At 38.8% G+C, this 20825-nt stretch overlaps 1 protein-coding gene across 1 annotated transcript in view; it reads right to left on the reverse strand.

Annotated features, from left to right (window-relative positions):
- vstm2a (V-set and transmembrane domain containing 2A) overlaps nucleotides 1–18365 on the reverse strand; it is a 30723-nt gene extending 12358 nt beyond the window's left edge. Inside the window, exons 1-2 of the mRNA XM_030770184.1 lie at nucleotides 18287–18365; nucleotides 17047–17216 (exon numbers count right to left, since the gene is read on the reverse strand). Coding sequence (XP_030626044.1) covers nucleotides 17047–17216; nucleotides 18287–18365 — 249 coding nt within the window. The remainder of the gene's footprint in view (nucleotides 1–17046; nucleotides 17217–18286) is intronic.
- Between the last annotated feature and the right edge of the window lie 2460 nt (nucleotides 18366–20825).

Consider the following 20825-nt stretch of genomic DNA (forward strand, 5'->3'; position numbering starts at 1 on the left):
GTGTAAATCAAAACTTGTGGAAGTTTAGAGTGTGAGACTGCTTTGGGTGGCGCTGGAGGAGTAGACTAAAGCGTTTCAGTTCCGAACTCGTCTGTCTCCGTGAAATTATCGTTTATACCCCGTAATAAACCCAGCCGAGCATATCAAGCTTTACACTTGCATTTTAATAAATTAATTATCTACCACAACTAACAGATCATTCTATGCCATGATAGAAGCAAACACTACAACTTTTCAAGGCATTCAGTGGGCTATGAGAAGCCTAACACCTAGCCTGCCAAGCAACCTGCGAGTAACACCTCCCAACCCCCTCCCAATAGAGTGCCATAGTCTATTGTTAGTTTCCCGCACTAGAATGATTTGGCCAAAACTAGTTCATACCACGAGTAGCCTACCACCGTCTATCATGAGTCGCAGCTAAATCTAATTCCACACATGTAATAGAAAATGTAGGCACCGCTTGGAAATGAATAAATATGCATGGATGTTGTTTTTACAAAATATGTGCGTCGCAATGGATTTTCGTAAACAAAGCTGTGTCAGGTGTGTAGGCTTTTAGAATAAATAACGTAGCATAAGATGGCCGAATTTTTACCATTTATTGAAACTAAATTACAGCACGAAAAAGCCCTTCTTTTGGTAAATCGACAGCTGTGTAGTTTATTTACAGTAAATAAATACTTAAGAAAGAATAAAATATACATTACACACGATAGATACACGAGATAGTGTATGCAGTGAAATGCACTAAGTAAATAAACAGATTAAGTAATTTTCGAGTTATTTATTATCATGTGTGTCGGGATGCTGTAACCACTATTACACAGCCTGTCCAAGTAAGGAATGTTGTACCTCGATGTTTTGTGTTCCCAATTCAAGTGGAGAGATATTCGACCAACAGCCTAGAACAATAGCCTAGGTGTGATCCCAACCCCCTCCCAACGACCGCGTCATGAATCACTTGGTCAACCAACCCAGAAGTTCCCTTCAACGTAGACCAAAAGATTGTTTGCCAGTGCCAACGAGGTGAAGAAATTTTCGGCCTACTGCTGAAATGTCATCTTTCCCTAGATAGAGAATTGCGCTCAACATGTATTTTGTTTCAACGTCAGCGGCCACCCAGAATTTAATAGCAAATTAGTTTAATGGCCATGTTCTGTGTGAAACGACGCAGTAACAACTTGATAGAGAACAGTTGTTCATCTACAGTTATGTTCTCACTAGGTGTGTAAGAAGCAATACTTTATCGAAAATCTAATTTATCTGTCACAAGGTGGGCAGCCCTTGCATTCTTGTCATCAAAGCGCAGATAGCGCATGATATCGTGGAATCTCTGTCGAGACATCCATCTCTGAAAATGGGATTTCCCACGTTAGCAGACCAGTAGTCGTCCGGGTTTATGATTTTACCGCCCGTAATACCTCCCAAATAAAGGAGACCTGCAGTTTGCACTTATTTTCGATCATCATTTCGATCAGTTTCTGCTTCTATTTCTGAATCTTTCACCACATTTCTGTGTCAGTCAAACACACTAAACTGCCCAATGGACTTGTAATATTGTCCTTGGCATAACATGTGGGCCCTGGGGTTTCTCTCATGATATAGGACTCTCGCGCCAGCAGTTTGTTCAACCCATACTGTGCCGTCTCTTGCGTAGGGTGTTATTATATTGAATGAATTAGCATTCGCAAAATTCCTGCTCACTATCTAGGTCATATAATAATTAGTTACGCCCCTCTACGTGAAACAAAAATGCGTTTATTATACGTTTGTCCGCTTTACAAAACATTTGCATTTTAATACTGTAAATTATTTTTGCAGCTCTTTGCAACCCTAGTTTACACACGAACTATCAGTCATGTGATGACTAATTACGCACGGTTCAAGTAGGCTACTGCAAAAATCGATGACAATTGATACGCCTATTTAGGCCTACATGAAACAAAAATGCGCTTCATAGTTATTAAATTGTCGTCATTTTTGCACATTATGTAATATTAATGTATGACTCTTATAACTCTCGATATATATTAATATATATAAAACCCTGATATATATATATATATATATATATATCGAGAGTTATAGTTATCGAGTTATCGAGAGTCTTTATATATATATAAAGACGAGCGAACCCTTGCGCCATCTGCTGAGAGAAAAGAGAATCGCAGACTTGAAAGGCAGGAAACAACATGGCGGAACGCGAGGCTGACAGCAGTTTCACAGAATTAGAAGCAAAATAGCTTTAAATTAGCTTGTGCCGGGGCGATTTTGAAAATTTAAGGATACCGGGTGATAAAACGCACAAATCTAGGAAAAGTCATGAAAGGACGGTCCTGAAATTTGACCGAGTGCAAAGATTTTATTTTTTTTTGGGTCACTGCGGTCAAATGACCAGCGCTCGGCGCTTCTAGGTATAAGTAGGTCAAACCAGCACGGCGCTTCTAGTAAGACGTCACAGCGGTCAAATGACCGGCGCTCGGCGCTTCTAGTGTTAAAGGAGCCTCCGTTCAGTTTGGAACTTTCTGTCACTCTTGCCCCCCCACCCCCCTCCCCCCCCCCTCTCTCTCTCACACACACACACATAAATCCACACACAGAAACTGCCTGACATGTTAGGTACACAATGTCATCATTCTCAAGCTGGAGAAAGTTCACTAAGTAACTACATTGTGTCTGTTTTCCCCGTAAATGCCTACAGAACATGAAAAGATGTTAAATGGATTTGCCTCAGGCAAACTACCCATCAGCACCCACACACAACCAGCCATCTGACTGCACAGACATGTGCTTAATGCAGCCCATTACCTGGCATGACAGTGGTTCGTGATCTGAAACGCCGAGGTTTTTGTAGCACAAAAGTCTAAATTCAGACCATGAAATTGCACCTTTGGGGCTATGCAAATAATCTGTAATTAAACCTCCCCCCATGCTCTCAAATGCATTCTAGGCGTAAATCATATCTCTAAATCACGGTGTAATGACAATGATTTGTGCTGTTTGATCAACATTCAAAACAATTATTGCCTTTTTATCCCTATGCCCTGCGTTCTCCTCATCCCAAAGCCACCAGTAATAACCCATCTACCTGTTGGTTGTAAACTGTCTATGAAAGAGATCACAGGTAAACACTCTTGAGAAATTATGGGCTTACACAACATCTGTTTAACTGCTGTTTCTGTGTGCGTGTGTGTGTGTGTGTGTTGACATTATGTCATTGCGTGACAAACACAGACTGCACGAACATGTTACATTGAATTAGTTCATGAACGCTGAAGGGATGCTGCCACTTATTGTTAGACTAAGCAGATATCCAAAGGCAGTAAGTCCAGACCAAAGCGCCAGCCAGCCAGCCGAGCAGAGAGTGACTGATGCACTGGTCATATGAAGGTGAGTCATAAAAGATTACTCACACCGTTCGTGACAAAATCCCCAACGTGTTAACGATTCATTTAAAAGTTTTAATAGTTTTATAAATTTGGCTTATCACTTTAAAAATAATAATAACAAGAATATGCTTAAAATTTGTAGTAGTTGCAACATGTTCTTGTCAGTGCTGAACAAACTAAGAGACTGACACACTGCAACAACTCCCTTAAAAGCTAAAGAAAAAAAAAGAAAAAAAAGAAAAATTAAAATGCAAATAATAATAATAATAATAATAATAATAATAATAATAATAATACTAAAATAAATCATTCACTGGAATCCTCGACCTTGGTTCCATTCTGCCTAAAGCAAGCAAAGAGGATATCTCTCTGCAGTTTCACCCATAAGGATGTCCATGTTCTTTTCATGGTTTCTTTTCCACTTTCATTCCTTCTTCATTCAACTCCATCTAAAGACTTTGCACACTTTTCTCACAATACCCACTCTCACTGTACCAACCTTTTAATAAAAGGGAAAAGGCAGGGAGGCCATAGAAAGAGTTGTTCAAAAAGGCTTTGAACTTAAAAATCACAATAAACGTGCTCCATTTTTCAGAGTATTCCCAGTGTGCAAGAACCCTGCTACGCTTTCTTCCATACTGCTATTCTCTTGGTTGGAAAGCGGAGGCCCTGTCCTCTTCACTTGACATATTCGGTACATGCATATGTGCTGCATTATTTACAAGACTCTGCCTCACTCTACAGTTTGATTCTAAGTACAGCGGACTTGTGACGGTGCCACAGAAGGTCCTTAGAGAAAGCAAGAGAGAATGACATGAATATTCTCTAAGGAATGTTCCTGGATGTCCAGACAAAAATGAAACCGGTCTGGAATTCACTGGAAGGCCAAACCAGACTTGAAATTTGCCGTTAAATTGATAAGCTTTTGTTACAATGGCACTCATACTTTAAGGAGGTGATGGCTATCAGATCAATTTGGAATGTAGTCATACGCTGAATCTGCCATATTCTCTTTTAAGAATGGCTGCATAAGTCCCTCTATACCCCCCCCCCCAAAAAAAAACAAACAAACAAACAAAAAAAAAATTTAAACTTCAAAGTAATTTGGGGCTTTCAGTCTTCTACAAGCTGAGCGGTTAATGACTGTGGTTTGAGATACCTAAGCTGTTTATCCTAATTAGGGTCGCGGGGGTCCTGGAGACTATCCCAGCACTCACTGGGCAAAACGCGGGGAAACACCCTGGACAGGTCGCCAGTCCATCGCAGGGCAGACACACAGACAAACACATTCACAGCTATGGGCAATTTAGTATCTCCAATTCGCCTGACTTACATGGACTGTTGTAGAAAACCCACTCAGACATGGACATGAAAACTCCACACATAAAGGACTCTGGCCGCCCAGCAATCGAACCCAGGACCTTCTTGCTGTGAGGTGACAGTGCTACCCACTGTGCCACCATACCGCCCCTCCGTCACACAATATAGGGAAAAAAATATGGGCACAAACCACTGCATGCTATGGAGCAGGCATTAATGCTATTATCAGAAGAATTAATTATGTCTGGTCGGACTGAAAAACCAGAGAAAGAAAGTCTGAGATCTAAAAAGATGCATTTATAAACACTTTATAAGAGTTTATAAAGCTCCAGAGCTCTCATGACTCAGCATTTTTGTTGCAGGAGATTGTCAGCTCTGTATGAGGTGGTTTAGGAGCTGCAAAAAGACTGATTTTACCAGCAGGGAAAGTTAAGTGATTGATGGCTGCGGTCTCCAACCACTCATCTTGTTCGCCTGATGATTGACAAGTCAAAATTAATTCCTTCACTCCCATAAAGTGGTTTCTGACTGAAACTTCCTCTGAAAAACACTCTCAGAGGCTCTAAAGCACTGTCTTTTTTTTTTCATTTTTATCATTTCTCTTTTCAATTCAAAAATTGTGTGAAGAGCGAAGAAATGGAAAATGAGACCATAAATTAAACTGACCAAGTGCACAGTCTGGGTAATGCCAAGCAATGGCAGATGAGCTCCAGAGATATACCCCACTGGTCTATAGTATTGTTACATGTAAGGTTTATATCCAATAAAACAAAATGTGTATAGACTTCTAATACTGATCTGAGTGCCTATCTATCTATCTATCTATCTATCTATCTATCTATCTATCTATCTATCTATCTATCTATCTATCTATCTATCATACAGGTATCTGAAAAAAAAGAAACATGACTGTAACATGCTTTAATATGTCAAGCACAATCTAACACAATAGTTTTATTCATTTTTTTTTGTTTGTTTTTTGAACATGAATTCTGTTGTTTGGTGCTTTGTTGTCGGTGGTGGAAAAAGGCTGTGTACTAAGCATTCTTCTGGGTTGTCATGTGGTGAGTCAGATCAACATGCCATATGGTTTGCATTGTTTTCTCTCTCAAAGAGCCATTCATTGTTCACTCATGCCCTGTGGATGTGGGGGGTACTGTCATCCTGGAAGAGACCACCCCCGTTAGGATACAAATGCAGTACCGCAGGTATCAGGAATCAATCAGAATAGCTCTGTTTACATGCAGTTTATTACTAAATGAATTACTAGGTATTGACCATATACCATGAATTGAACGTACCGACACCATTCCAAGTACATGCACCAGAAGCCACGGCAAAACTGCCAGGACCCTTCGCTTGGGTCTCTAAGGTTCCTCTGATGAGTGCCTCAAATCTTTGCTCACTTTCCGTGAATACGGTGAACAATGACTGTGATCATTCTGATTAGAATCATGTCTGTGTTCTTTGCACTGCTTTGTTTGTGAATGTGCACTTATAAGTGCAATAAAGAAAAACAACCAAAGAATATTTATCTGTGTCTGTGAAGTCCATAACCGAACTGCTGTTGATGAAACTCCCTGCTCATGCCCTAGTTTGATATTTGCAGTGAACCGATTCATAGTTGCTTGTTGGACTTCACTGTGATAAATATGACTTGTTATCTCACCTTGTTTTATTGTTTGTGCCTCTGGAATAGTAATTTGGAATCTAATATAGACTTTGAACTGACACGCGCGCGCACACACACACACACACACACACACACAAACGATGCTACAAAAACATATATATTTCATACCGAATGCAACATTGTCCAAACTGTTTATCACTGAGAGCTAGTATACTGGATCAATATATTGCTGAAATTATTTTTAGAACTATGAAGTGGGCTCTTCAGTATTTTTATGTATCATATATAAATGGTGCCTGAACTGTCCCATAAGCACTCAGGAAGATATATTCTACTTCAAAATACTCATTACGCATTTCTGTAAATGAAACATAGCTTCTAGTCACACAAATACACATTGCAATGTGTAACCATCGCAATGACTGGCCAATGGTACAATACATAACAGTAATGCACCCAAAACACTTTCCGACAGGAGGCGCATTGGCAATTAAAGGCCGAATTGATATTCTTAATCAAAATAGCATGGCACTTCCATTTTCTGCAGATGTATGGGTCCCCTATTAAACCACTGTGGTTCATTTCGAGGAGAGTGAGAGAAGAGAGTACTAGAGAGAGAGAGAGAGAGAGAGAGAGAGAGAAAGAGAGAGAGAGAGAGAGAGAGAGAGAGAGAGAGAGTCAGAGAGATGGGAGGAGAGCGTCAACTAACGTGAGGGGGTCAAAGTCATTCCACACATCAAGCGGGATTGCCTCTGTTTAATCTAATCTGCCACTTTTATGTGTGGACACTCATCTCTTTTTATGGCTTCCCATCTCATCTCCAAATTTCACAATGGGCTGCTAATTTATCTCATCCAAGCTCTGGGTCTCCCTCTGAGCAGACAGATCTATCTGTGTGTTAGACTGTGGAAGCTGCAGACCACTGCACTCTCATACATGGCAGAAGAGACTCTGAGAGGAGGCAGAAAGTCACTGGCTTTAACTGACTATAATGTCTCATAATGGTTCATACATGGGGCAAAGTCATTAAGAAATGGTTTTACAGACACATATTAACTCGAGTACAGGACTAAAAATGATTTTCAGTCAACAATAACCAAAAACAGGGAAATCTAATCCACAACTAGGCTTGATCTCCAGTCTCCAGGGGGATATTCCAGAAAAGGGGTTTCGTGAAAACTCACACCAAGTAGTAAAGTTAGTTAACTCACACCAAGTAGTAAACTTCCTAATAGAAGAGCCCTACGGCTTTGTTTTGCTATGAGAATGAAGTCATAGGGCTATTCTATTAGGAAGTTTACTACTAACTAACTCTGAGTTTTCACTAAACCTGCTATCTGGAATACCCCCCAGTTTTACTGGAGGGGAATCGCAAGCACGAAAGCAAAGAAATTGCTGTATTGACAAATTGTACTCGTTTTAATTGTAATTCATAATTTTTCCTGTACATAAACAAGAATTGAAGATCAATAAAGTAATGATTATACTTTGGACAAAGTCAAAGCAAACTTGCCGAATCATCCGTGACAGATTCACCCATGAAAAGAAGTGTAATACAAGCAGCAAATCATTTGAAAAGAATCGTTTTAATCTCCTGATTCTGGTCACAGTAAAACCCAGGTCATGTGACTCAAGCTTGCCATGACTCAGTCTTGATATTTTATATGCAAAATGACAGCATCTTATGTACCTTAAATACAAAGATTTTAATACATAAATGTGATAACTTGTTGAAAATTTATCAGACGTATGTATTGATATTCAAATACTGTGTTTCTGGTGCTGAAGTTAATTAAATTATCATAACAGAACAGTGTGACACAAATATTAGTACTTCTGAAAAACGCTGCTGACATTTTTACAAAGGCAGTATTTAAAGCCTGATGGGAAGTAGCTTAACAGCACATGCTATTATTTTGTAACTGTGTACTTTACAAGACAACTGCTTCCTAGAGCTAGATCAGTACTGTCCAATTATTTCCTGACATGAGCAATATGACAAGCATCACTGGATGTTTAGCCAAACCCTTAGATGCTCAAAACAAGACAAATTTCACGATAGGCACCAGTAGAACAGAAATGGAGAGAATGTCCCAACTAAACTTACAGGTTTATAACTGTCAATAAATAAATATATGAATAAAAAATAAATAAATAACTTAAGCTCTTAAGAAACTGGTCTCCCCTGTGGGGTGTCACTGAATGACAGACTATATAGACTATTTTTTTCCCTTCTTCTTTTAATTTAGACTAATTCAGTTTGACTTGTCATCTGTAGATGTAGCAAACAAATGTGCGTCACATTGGGTTTGCTTGACTGTAACATTGCATTTATATGTAATCATGTAAGGAAGAAGTTATTTCCAATACTGCAATGCTTAATGTGGACCATAATAACTTATGAGACAACCATAAATAGCTTATATGCTCGTATTCTCATCATTAGGATAAAACATTGACGGATCACGCGTCATTTGAAAGCAGCCGCATTCTGCCTTATGACCTGTCCATAAAACATTGTACAATTTATGAGGTCCTCATCATCTTTTGGTGGAAGCTGACTGCATCATTAAAGAAAATCTGAAAATCTTGCCTTTGAGGGCTTACTTCATGGTGTTAGCTCATCATAAACTGTCATAAAAATCCAACACATTCATATAACGAGCAACGATGCATTAGAATTGTACGCCCTGTATGAAATACCGAATGCTGTTGACAAGCAGTCAATAAAATGGATGTGGTAAAAAATGATTTCCTACAGTTTTATATACAAAAATACTAAGGATCTGTCTAAGACATTAAGGCAGTCTGTCTGTATCATTCCATGGCTTAACATGTGTCTGCTCTCAGTGACAGTATGTGTCTGGAGAAACTCTCTAAACTTTCTGTAACCACCGGGCTTCATTCGTTCGTTCGTTCATTCATTCGTTCGTTCGTTCGTTCATTCATTCATTCATTCATTCATTCATTCATTCATTCATTCATTCATAATTTGGGTGGTTGTGCTTTCTCTGTTTTCTGCTTTAACTTACACCAGCAGACTCCCTAACACAACACACACACACACAGAGCACAAAAAGACGACACAACACAAAAAGTTATACAAATGAAAAGAAGCACAACTGCAGAGATCCATGGTGGCTTTAGATGATCTGCTTTGCAACAGATTACCCACTCAGTGAAATATCAAAATAAGGATGCAGTAAACATCATTTACATCAACATCCAAACATTTAAAACTGCAGCAGTAACAGCTTCCAAATAATTTCTGTGCATACAACATTTTTCAACTTCTAATCCCTCTATGGACTCCAGGTTACCACTACATTTACTTTCTTACTTTCTCTCTCTCTTTCCCTCTCCCTCCCTCTCTCTCTCTCTCTCTCTCCCTCTCTCTCGGTCACATACACACACACACACACACACATCTTCAGTGTCTCTCTTTCTCTCTTTCCCTCCCTCTCTCTCCCATATGCTACACACATACACACAATTCACAGCAGTACCTGTGGCAAAACAACAAGCTCTATTGGTGTCCTTGTGGGACACAGCGTGGATCAAATGCTACTCATTCACTAATTGCCAGGCCCCTTGCCCACTGTCTTCAAAGAGAACTACTTTTGTTTTGATCCAGTAAATTGAATTGGACTATGCTGCTGGCATTTCTAAAACTCATTGCACACTTAGTGATTCACCTCTCTCTAACTCTCTCGCACTCTGTCTCTCTCTCTCTCTCTAACTCTCTCTCTCTTTCTCTCTCTCTCTCACACACACACAGACACACACACAGACCACTCTCTCTCTCTCCCTCTCTCCCTCTCTCTCTCTCTCTCACATACACTCTCTCTCTCTCTCTCTCTCTCTCTCTCCTTAAAGAACCACTAACTAACTCACTAGCCCCTTGAATAAATAAGTAAATAAATATTTAAGCTCAGTGGTTCAAGCATTTGACTGTGGTGTCTATGCATTGTTATGGCCAGTGAACCACTGTGTGTCTTTTCAGCCTTAGAGGCTACATTGTTTTATCATAGGTTGCAACTAAGTTTCTGAGAAACCAAAACAGCTGCTGCGTTTCAAATTTCCACTCAGAAAACAGATCTCATGTTTACCAACAGGAAAAAATATTGTGGAGGCCACTATCCAGCTCACCTCAATTCTTCTCTCTTCTGATCTCTACCGAGAAGATTATAAGCCATTTTGTGTATCACTAACGCAGCAGGAGGCTTTGAATCCCATCTTGGACTTTTAAAAATGTCAACATCTATTTAAATGACAGGGTTAAGGGCGACAAAATAAATTCTTTCTGTCATTGTTAGATTCTTGAGGTTTGATATGTATGTAATTTCTGAAATCAAAGTGTGTGCTGTTGGGAAGTTATTTGGCTAATCAAAGGGTTTATTCTCTTCATGTGAGCTGTAAAGCTGTAAAGTGTTTGATGTTTATTTAATTATTTATATTTTCTTATGCTATCAGTGCTAATTACTGGATTCTGATGACTGTCACCACAGACGCCAAATTAAATTGGAGGAGCCGAATGTCTAAGTGCTTATCGACACACATCGGTGAAACTCAGACAATAAATGTTAAAATGGACAGCTTCCCAGGAAACAGACATGTTGTGACCGGTTCCAACCGGCTAAAATTGGGTTCCACCCCCACAGGTGAAGACCACGATCTACGTAAAGTTACATTGATTGTAAATGTATCTTCTTTAATGGGACAGCGGTCGATTGGACCAGTTATCTGGACCGGCCAATTTGATTGACTCTTGAGTGTTATTGTCTTTGGCAGGGGACTGCCTGGAGAAATGAGGCTATGATTAGGTTTAGGAGAGAGAGAGAGAGAGAGAGAGAGAGAGAGAGAGAGAGAGAGAGAGAGAGAGAGAGAGAGAGAGACTGACAGACAGACAGAGACAGAGACAGAGACAGAGAGAGAGATGTTAAAGGGCGGGGATTTAATCTCTACCCATATTGTTCTGCCCCCTCAAGCCAAGTGACAACATTTTAGACTGGGGCATGACACTCAAATGACTGAGATTTAAAAAATACTAATTGTACCTTAATTTATAACTACTCATTTAATGGAAATTCATTTTAATATAAATTTATACACTAACTGATATTTTCATAAATGAAGCAACTGGATTCATAGTTTTTTTTTTTTGTTTGTTTGTTTTTTCCCCACTGTGTTTTTGTGACATTATTATCTTTTGCATTTTTCCCCTCAAAAAGTCTGGGAAGCAAAAAGCCATAACACACAGGACTATGCATCTTGCTTCCCACTGTTCCTCCTACTGGTCAAACTGTCAGTCTGCCTGATCAAAAAGCATTTTTATACTTTTTGAACTATGTGACCCAAAGAAAATCTTTTCATTCTTTTTCAGACAAAAGGAATGGTACAGCGATACATTCATTTCTTCTATGCATTATATACAATGATTTTGACTTTCATTTGGTCAAAGCACAGAAGACATCTCCTCCTGGGCCTTTTATCTGTTCATGAAATTTAACATTGACAATCCAAGGAAGTGTCTCACCAAAAGATTTTTTTTTTTCCTTTTTTTTCTTTTTCCTTTGTTTTGAAGTGTGAAATATAAGTCCTCTCTGGACCAAATTTTGTATGCAAATTTCAAATTTGGTCCAAATATTTTTACTGCATTAATGTTTTCTATGTAGGTATGCTACAACAGACAAAGACACAAAGACGTTTATGAATCCTAGGCTGCTTGTTACCGTAGCTGTGCATACTGAAATATCCCTGTGGGACTAAACATATCCCAGATTAGCCCCTGATATGTTAATTGCACATAACATTTCAGCACTCACTGGACTGGCATAACACTCATGGCCAGTCACCATGAAAGGTGGCGGTTTTGACCTCTCAACTCTCTACGAGCCTGAGCAATTTTAAGTGAGCTGGCCTTAAGGGGGCACTGCAAAGTCACTCCAAGGTAAAAATGAATGTAACTCTTAATTTAAACATAGAACTTTCACCAGGAGATGCTTCACCAGCTGATAAATTTCTAAGGTATGTTTTCCTTTTCAGCACGGCATCTCCTCTTCAGCCTTTTGTCCAATTGTTTCTCTCGTGCTCCATCCAGAGAGCAGTCTAGTTATCAATAGAACTGTTGCAGTTAAAACCAAACAGCCAACAAAGCCAGTCATTTTCTGTGGAAGTTTCTCTATCCAGCCTACGGACACATCTCAGTCTTTTGAATGCATTGTGCCTGTGTGTGACCTTGTGTTTCAGGCGTTTTCTATGGGCTAAGCACAGTCATTCTGCAGGTAACACCATGGGTACTTGTTTGTGCAGGAGTGCCATGGTAATTCTCTGACCCATTCATATATATATATATATATATATATATATATATATATATATATATATATATATATATATATAAGTGGCACTGGAATCTTGCAAAGACGAAAATTCCCATTTCTGCAGAGCCATTTCAATGATCCAGTTTGAAAAGCTAAAAAAAAAAAAAATCTTTTGAAATTTAGTAGATGCAACAGAGTGGACTATAAATATGGTGCTACTGGGAAAAAAAACAAAAAAAAACTGGAACTGAACTGGAAAATTTCTGAATGCCCTTCTTCTTGGACCCCACAATTGCCGTTGGCAGCTATTTTATTTTTTCTCTCCTGTCTTTCTGTCATTTTAAAGCTAAGCTCATGACTATGTTATTCAGCTGTGAGCCTGACAGATTGTCAGAATAAGTCATGAAAGCTAAGAATGACATTTCTGGTACCTTACATAACTATTAAGAAACTCAAGCATAAGAATGCCATAATTTTAAGTGTCAGTGTTTCGTGTTTGAGATTTATGACAGGTTTATTTAAAGCACAAGTCAAGTTCTGTTACTGTCATGTTAAAATCATAGCATACATGACAGGGTGCAGTTTCATCATGACAACACCATCACGTAATCCCAACAATCATTCTCAGTATTTCACACAGTCTCACAAGACTTTTTTTCACCAGTGCACAATAATAGCCTGTTTTATAATTTGATTCTTCCGTATGTGTGTGACCAACTACATATTTAAAATTGGGGACCTGTGAGTTTCTCTTGACAATGAGTTTTCGCCTTGACCACTCAAATATTCCACCCCTGATTGATAGAGGGAGATGGAAGATGGATAGAGACAGTCTCTTGCACATTGGTTGAGTGCTGTTTTCACTCAGGCGAGATATCTTATGGTGCTTAATTTTTAAAGTCCCACAATGCAACAGTTGTTGAATTGCCTGAAATGGCTGCCCTAGCACTGCCAGTCAAAACTTTTACTTTAGTTAACTGAGCTATTCTGGTATTTATTGACCATATTACACATAAATAATCATTGTGGTTCTTAGGACCCAAGATTTGTCAGACATGCTGGTTCATAAATGGGAGGAACAGGCCTTTTGAGTTAGTGCTATAACCAGTCAAAACGCCTATACGTAATAACTGTCATGTGTAGTTGCTGAGCCTATACTGCAGTTCAAGCACATTCCAATAATGGGACTACCACAGAATCTTCCATTTCTGACATCTCTTGTATAATCTTCTTTGTTTGTTTGTTTGTTTTGTTTTATTTGTTTATTTTTGTAAAGAGTATCTAATTGCTAAAATCTGGCACATATCAGCCGGGCCCAGTATTTCAACACTAGCATATCTCATAAAGTGAATATATTTGGGTCTGCTGAATTTCAGTTCTGCATATGCTGTTTCTATTTGTTCCTCTCCTCCGATTGGACACATGAAAGAAGTATTCAGATTTTGTCTTTCATCAGCCATATTCAAAGTCCACCGCGAGGATAAATCAAACTGAATCAAATCAACATTGAACCCAACTCTGTACAAGCCATCTGAAAACTGCAGCTTGAGCTGATGCAGTTATTGACCAGTCAGTATAAAGAAGTGAAGGTCTTGGGCATTCAAGTTTTAAAGAGATTGATGAATAGAATTACTAAGAATTACTCACCCACAGAATTATTCACAACACCGGCAGAGAACTAAGCACTCATACAAATGTGTTTTGCCATTGAAGCAGAAATCATAAAATTACAAAATCAAATGGCCCCATTATCTAAGTCAAGGTAGAACACTTCCACCTCTGCACTCCACACATCAATCAAAGTTGAAAGGTAAATGGATACTACTCCCATATTTTAATAGTTTGTAGAATCATACAATTTAAGTGCATTGTTTGTTGTCACAAAATCATGATATTTCCTTTAGCCAGAGAGATTTCTCCCTCATAAAGAAAAATAACTCTCTTTATCTACCCCTAATCCCACAGTATATAGTTTTTCCAGTTTTATGGATTGTGAAGAGTTGGACTGAAAATGATATATTGGGAAAACAACAATATGTGGATTAGAGTGATAGCACAAGTCTCTTTTCCCTGAATAGAAGGGAATACTGTAGTATGACAAGATAACTTCCCATTGCAAATGTATTAAAGGAGTCAGAAAATAATGCATTAATGCCTTTCTCATTACTACAGACAATGAAAGAGTAGTAGTCATAATAATTTTATGCCCTCATATTTAGAGTAAGAGTAAAATCTTCTGGGTTCACATCCTAGACAGGGATTAAGACTAGTCCCAGAAAACATCACATTTAATGGAGAAGCTCTATTTAGAATGCATTTTAGTTTAGTCCAGGACTAGGTTTAATCCTTATCTGAGAGACCAGTCCGTAATGAATGCGTTCTGATAGAGACTGTAAGCTGTGGAGTCAACCTATCTCTTTGTCATTGTGCTGGACCATAATTCACAGATCATTCCCTGTGGAGCTTTCTGAGAAGCGTGTGCTTTGATATTGTAGTATAATCCATTTGCCAATACACAAACATCTTATTATTCCCACTGTCCGGAAAGTCTTTTTTTAGTTGGAATGCAACTTCAATCCTCTCCCCATTCCATTCCATTCCATTCATTTTTCTTTTTATTAATATTATTATTATTATTGTTGTTGTTATGATTATGATTATGATTATTGTTGTTATTATGACTATTATTGTTATTGTTATTATTATTATTATTATTATTATTATTATTATTATCAGACTTAGATTCATAAAGGACACAGCTGTCTGTCATCTCCAGCATGGCCTGGGAGAAGAATGAGTTTCACTGAACAATGCTGGGTATACATGAACACACCGAAAATGGATGGATCATATGGATCAAAGCTCCTGGCAATGTGTGCTTGGTAAGGGACAACAATAGCCCAGTAATAGCAGTATTAATGCTGTGTGGATTTTCTGAGAAAGAAAGGGGGTAAAATTCCCCTTCTTCCTCTCTCCATTGTGTAGTCTCAGTCAGTGAAAGACGTTTGTCAAAGGAAGCAGGACTTTGTTTGATGTCAGAGATGACAGGCTGCCAAATGCACCCTCCCCACACACCCCTCCCTAAAATGTGCAAAGCAACCGTGAATGCTGAACAGAATTAAGTAACAGCAACCGAAGTGCGGTTGATTTTCAGGACGAAGACGAGTCCTTTGATAAAACACTGACGTCATGACCCAGTAGAACATCTGCTTAGTGTATGTGGAACACTGTTGTATCATACACATATCTAAGCAATACATCCAAAGTACACTTAAGCAAGTTTATTGATAAATATATCACAGAATATCATTAAAGGTTTCTAACATTTCGGCTTATTCTGTCAAAAGTAAACTGGATTTGCACTTACTGCCATTTGACCGTGTTAATAATTTTATAAGAGTAAAAAAAAAAAAAAGATAATCTCTAGGCTTTATTCATATAGGTCCTTTTTGTCTCTAAATCGAGTATACAGTTGGTCAGAGAGAGAAACATGTTGTTTGTCAGTCAGAGTCATCATAAATGCAAACTGATGTAATCTTTAGACATGCCCAATGTCTTGTCCTTCAAAACAAGGTCTTGCAAGTCATGGCCAACGGAATGGATCATATCCCTAACAAGCATGAGAACTGAGGATCTTACAGTACATCTGGCACAAATCAATCTGTACAAACTCGTCTGCTATCCGTTCGAGGGGATATTCAAACACACTGCATGATGGATAAATGACTCCACAACACCGAAATACAAGAACCTCCATTTAGATGCACTGAGCATTTTGAATAGAGTTAATTGGCTATTGAATGGAGTTAATTGACACAGTGAAATGCATCAGATCATGCCAGTTGCACAAGAATAAAAGACACTGAAGTGAACTGATGAAGATGGGAGCTTTGCCGTAGTGGGAATACAGCTGATGCGCCACTGAGTGTGTAGTGAATAGCATCTCTGCAGATGAGATGTGGTGATATACTTATGCACAGTATGGATAAAAACCAGCTTCCCAATGCAGCTTAATGTGGACAGTCAGAGTAATCAAATCTTGGTTGGGCTCATATTGCATTGTAATGTAATCTAATTTTTATATATTAGAAAAGACTTTGGCAAAAGCTGGAAAACTTGTTACCTTAGTATATGGCGTCTGTTGTAATACAACAGACAAGTGTGAAACACGAATGTGAGACGGGCTAAGTGTACACTGGATGTACTGGGTGCGTTCTAACGAGAACGCACCAGTCCGACTACTGAACCGATACACTCTTTAGGTCACAGCAATACAAAACTACGCCAGCAAGCAGCAGCATCGATGCATTTTCTCTATCTTTTTTTTTTTTAGGGCCGGGTGTGTGTGTGTGTAGCGTATTCCTAAAATGTTCTTTGGTACCTCTGTGTCAGTGTCCTCTTCTTCGCTAGGAGTGGGTTCCTCCGGCGCTCTTATAAACCACCACTGAATCTCCAAGTACACTGAAGACGTTCCACTTTGAAAGGCGCACGCCATTTCAATGTTCTGTCCCTCCCTGGCAGTTATGTTGGAGGGGAAATCGGTAAACTTCCCTGCAATCCACAAAGAAAGGTTAAATTAGCTGTCATTTACGGCAAATAAAGTTTTCTTAAAGCGCTCCATGGTACTTTTTCATTGCAGTAGCAACATTAATTTAACAGTCTTGATTCGAAATTTCAGGTCAACGTATTTTTAGGCTTTTGTGTAATAACGGAGACAGTGGAATTCTGTAGTATAACAAATAAAACTGTTAACAATTTATGAACAAAATCGACTGTAAATGTATTTTATTTAGCCCCCCCCCCCCCCCCTTTTACTGTCACTGTTTGTAAATTCTGAGATTATTTTAAGGTGATTGACAACACATGTTGAAAATAGAATGAAGAATGATCCACCCTAACAGCAATGAAACTGTAGCAGACAAAGCACCAAAAAGTGCGAAGCTGGTGAAGACAGATGTTCCGAAATCAATTCAGTTTTATGTCTTATCAACATCCAATGTTTTAGCGCTCTCGACTTTGTTATTTCATTTAAAAATATTGACAAGGTGGTGTAATGATACAGACCTTAATCTTGTCAACCTGCAATATCTCTTGAATAGCTAAAGCAGTCTAAAATACGTTGACTAAGCTTTCTATGGTGCCTTCTCTCAGAGAGCTGTCCGTGGTGCTGAAAATCGCCGCAGTCCGTTTCACCACAATCGAACCCAATTTCTGCAGATCCGCCACTTAAAATGCAAGTCGCGCATGGCGTCTCTTCAAAGTTATTCCCTTACAACGTTTATGGTTGAGCTTTTACAAAGAACCGGTATCATACGTTCATTAACATTACAAAAAACATGTTTAGGGGTTGATTTGCTGCTAGTCGTACAATCAACAGTTGATTTCATCTAGTGTATGAGTGATATCTATAATATAGATCCACATATAGCCCACGATTCTTCCAGGTTTGTTTGGAGTTATTCTCACAAGCTCAGAAAAATGACACATCTTTTACGATCTGCTTCTTTTTCGATTTCACGATAGGACTAGAGTTTCATTGAGTAGACGACTTTTTTGTATTTATATGGGATAGACAACAACAATGCCTACTTCTGATGTTGCGTATTGGATATTACACTTACCTTCAAGGGAAAATCCAACCTGGAGACATAAACAGAAAAAGAAAACAAATCCAGTGTTGTCGTGTAAGGTCCACATCATTCCAATTGGGGTAAAATATCACATTAGCTGGTAAAAAATCAATATACTTTCCAAAATTGTTCTACGACGTTACACTGTTGCCCGTTGAATATGTTTTAACACTGAGTGCCGAATGTGGAGCATGCTGCAACTCTGGCTTGAGTGTCCTGAAGTTGCGCGCGGCTACAGGCTTGTGAGAGCTACACTTGCGACTCTGGCTGTCTCTGCAAGGTGTTGTGAAGTATGTAATAATAGGCTCGATTCCTCTCTTTCGGCGCGTGGCTGTTGGTGAAACGTCAGTGTGAAGCTCCCTATTGCGTGCTTAGAGCTCCAGCAAAGAGCCGGACTAGATTCTCCGCCGTCACTCGGAAGCCCGCGCTTCTGCGCAAGGAAACCGCTCCTCTTGCTCAAATATTTGTCTCACGCTTAATCTCCTCACATGCGGGTTACGTGCTGTATGGAAATACTTTCAAACGGTCAATGGGGTCGAAGGACCGGCGATAATCTTATTTCAAGTGTTAAATATGCATGTTTCTTTTTCTTTCCTGTTAAGTACTAATTTCCTTGTCCATGTATGCCGCAAAGGCAGCGAATAGCCAATAGAGTATAAAGAGAGCGGGCAACTGACCGCCGTAAAAATGAGCCTCAGTGACTAATGTGGGTGTGTCGATATATTTATGTCCATCGCTGTTGGCATTGAGGTCGCTGCAGACATCTCTGAACTGACACTTGAGGGCGACTTGGTGTGAGCATCGCTGAATGTGCCCTGCAAATAAAAATATACATAAGAAAATAAATAAATAACTAGGTCAAAGAGTTTGGCCGACCCATCATTTCCGAGTACGAAATTAACGTTTATCTTAATTCTGTTCGACGGTTGTAAATAAAGATTATGCTTTCAAACAAAACATCGCTTTCACATGTGTGTATGACATAAAAGAGGAAAAAAAATCTTGACTTTCTCACTCAGGTGTAACTGTATTAACCGGCTAAACACGTACTGCTAACATATGATTAGAAAAAAATAGGCAAAAGTAATGCAGGTCTCCAGGGGAAACAAACAAACAAACAACAACAACAACAAAATCACAGAATATTAGCGATCAGAAGCAATTGACGACTTGCAGGGTACTTCGCAGGTACTCGAAACTCGCTCACTCCAGAAATTCCTTTGAGTAGGAGCAGGGGCATGAAAAAATAATTACACACATTTTTTTTTCTTTTTTCCGGACTGATGATGGTGGCAGAAATGTAAATTGTGCTCAGCATCCATGATATTTATTACGCCTTTCTCGGTATTAATATTTTACACTAGCGTGGTTATCAGGGCCAATTTATGAGGATGTGTGCTCATGCACGATATATCCCGATAACGTGTGACCCAAACAGACTGTTGATGTCCACATAAAGTCTAGATTCTGAGTTCCGTAATCCAGTAAAGTCAGGATTGCACTTACGGCTCTGCTGTGTCTTGTAACCCAAAGGCTCCCTCACACAAAACTACAACATGAGCTGTCTGTTAAAAAGCACAATGCATTATGGAAAAATATTGCCCTGATTTTATTGAGGGATGTTATCACAATAGTCTGAACTCTGGGCCTGTGCTTTATTGTTACTTTTGTTACTATTGTTATTGTTACTTTTAAGTCAAGTTTTTACATATAAAAGTAGTGTAAATAAAATATGTAGGTCTATACTGTTACCAAAGCTGTTACTGGTATTTAAAACTAATCTTCCTCCATCCTATGACTATAAGAGAACGCCATATCAAACAATAATCCTCATACTATTTTCATCTTTGACAGAGAGTTTTCTTAGTGCTCACATGCACAGTTCTGACCTACGTGACGGTTATATTCCCGCTGAGGTTTGGTTAATGAAAACAGGCATTCACTCTTGTCGCAGCACTAAAATTATAGGATGTTCCACAACATCACTCTGCACAGAGGGGAATTCAAAAAAGACATGACTCTGCTAACTTCAGTGTGGGTTTCAGCCCATGCCAAAATTTCAATTGTCTTGCATCTTAAGGATTCTCCTGTTGCAGTATTAGTCTGAGATATAGCATTTAACTGATGCTGAATGCAGCTATTGTATACATACAGTAATTAGTTAGAATCAGTATAAGGTACATCAATGGGAACTTGTAACTAAAACTTTTCTGGAAATGGAAAGTTAAAGAACATGGAATCTAGATGAGGATTTATGATTATTACAAAGGCTTTTGCTTTTTTAGACGCACTTGTTTACAGAATGAGGCAATGACAGAGGAAAATAATGAAATGAACAAGAAAATGAGCAAAGTTAACATGAACAACTAAATGTTTCTATTTAATGATATATGGGTGCTCAGTTTAGCTGGTTGCTATCGACAGAAAGGAGCAGACAGAAAAAAAAGAAGAATAGTTATAGAATAAAACCTTATAGAGACGGCCAAATTGATGGACTGTGACAATAAAGAAATAAAATGGAGGTCAAGCG

Source organism: Chanos chanos, chromosome 3 (genome assembly GCF_902362185.1).
Source record: "Chanos chanos chromosome 3, fChaCha1.1, whole genome shotgun sequence".
In the NCBI taxonomy this organism is placed as follows: Eukaryota; Metazoa; Chordata; class Actinopteri; order Gonorynchiformes; family Chanidae; genus Chanos; species Chanos chanos.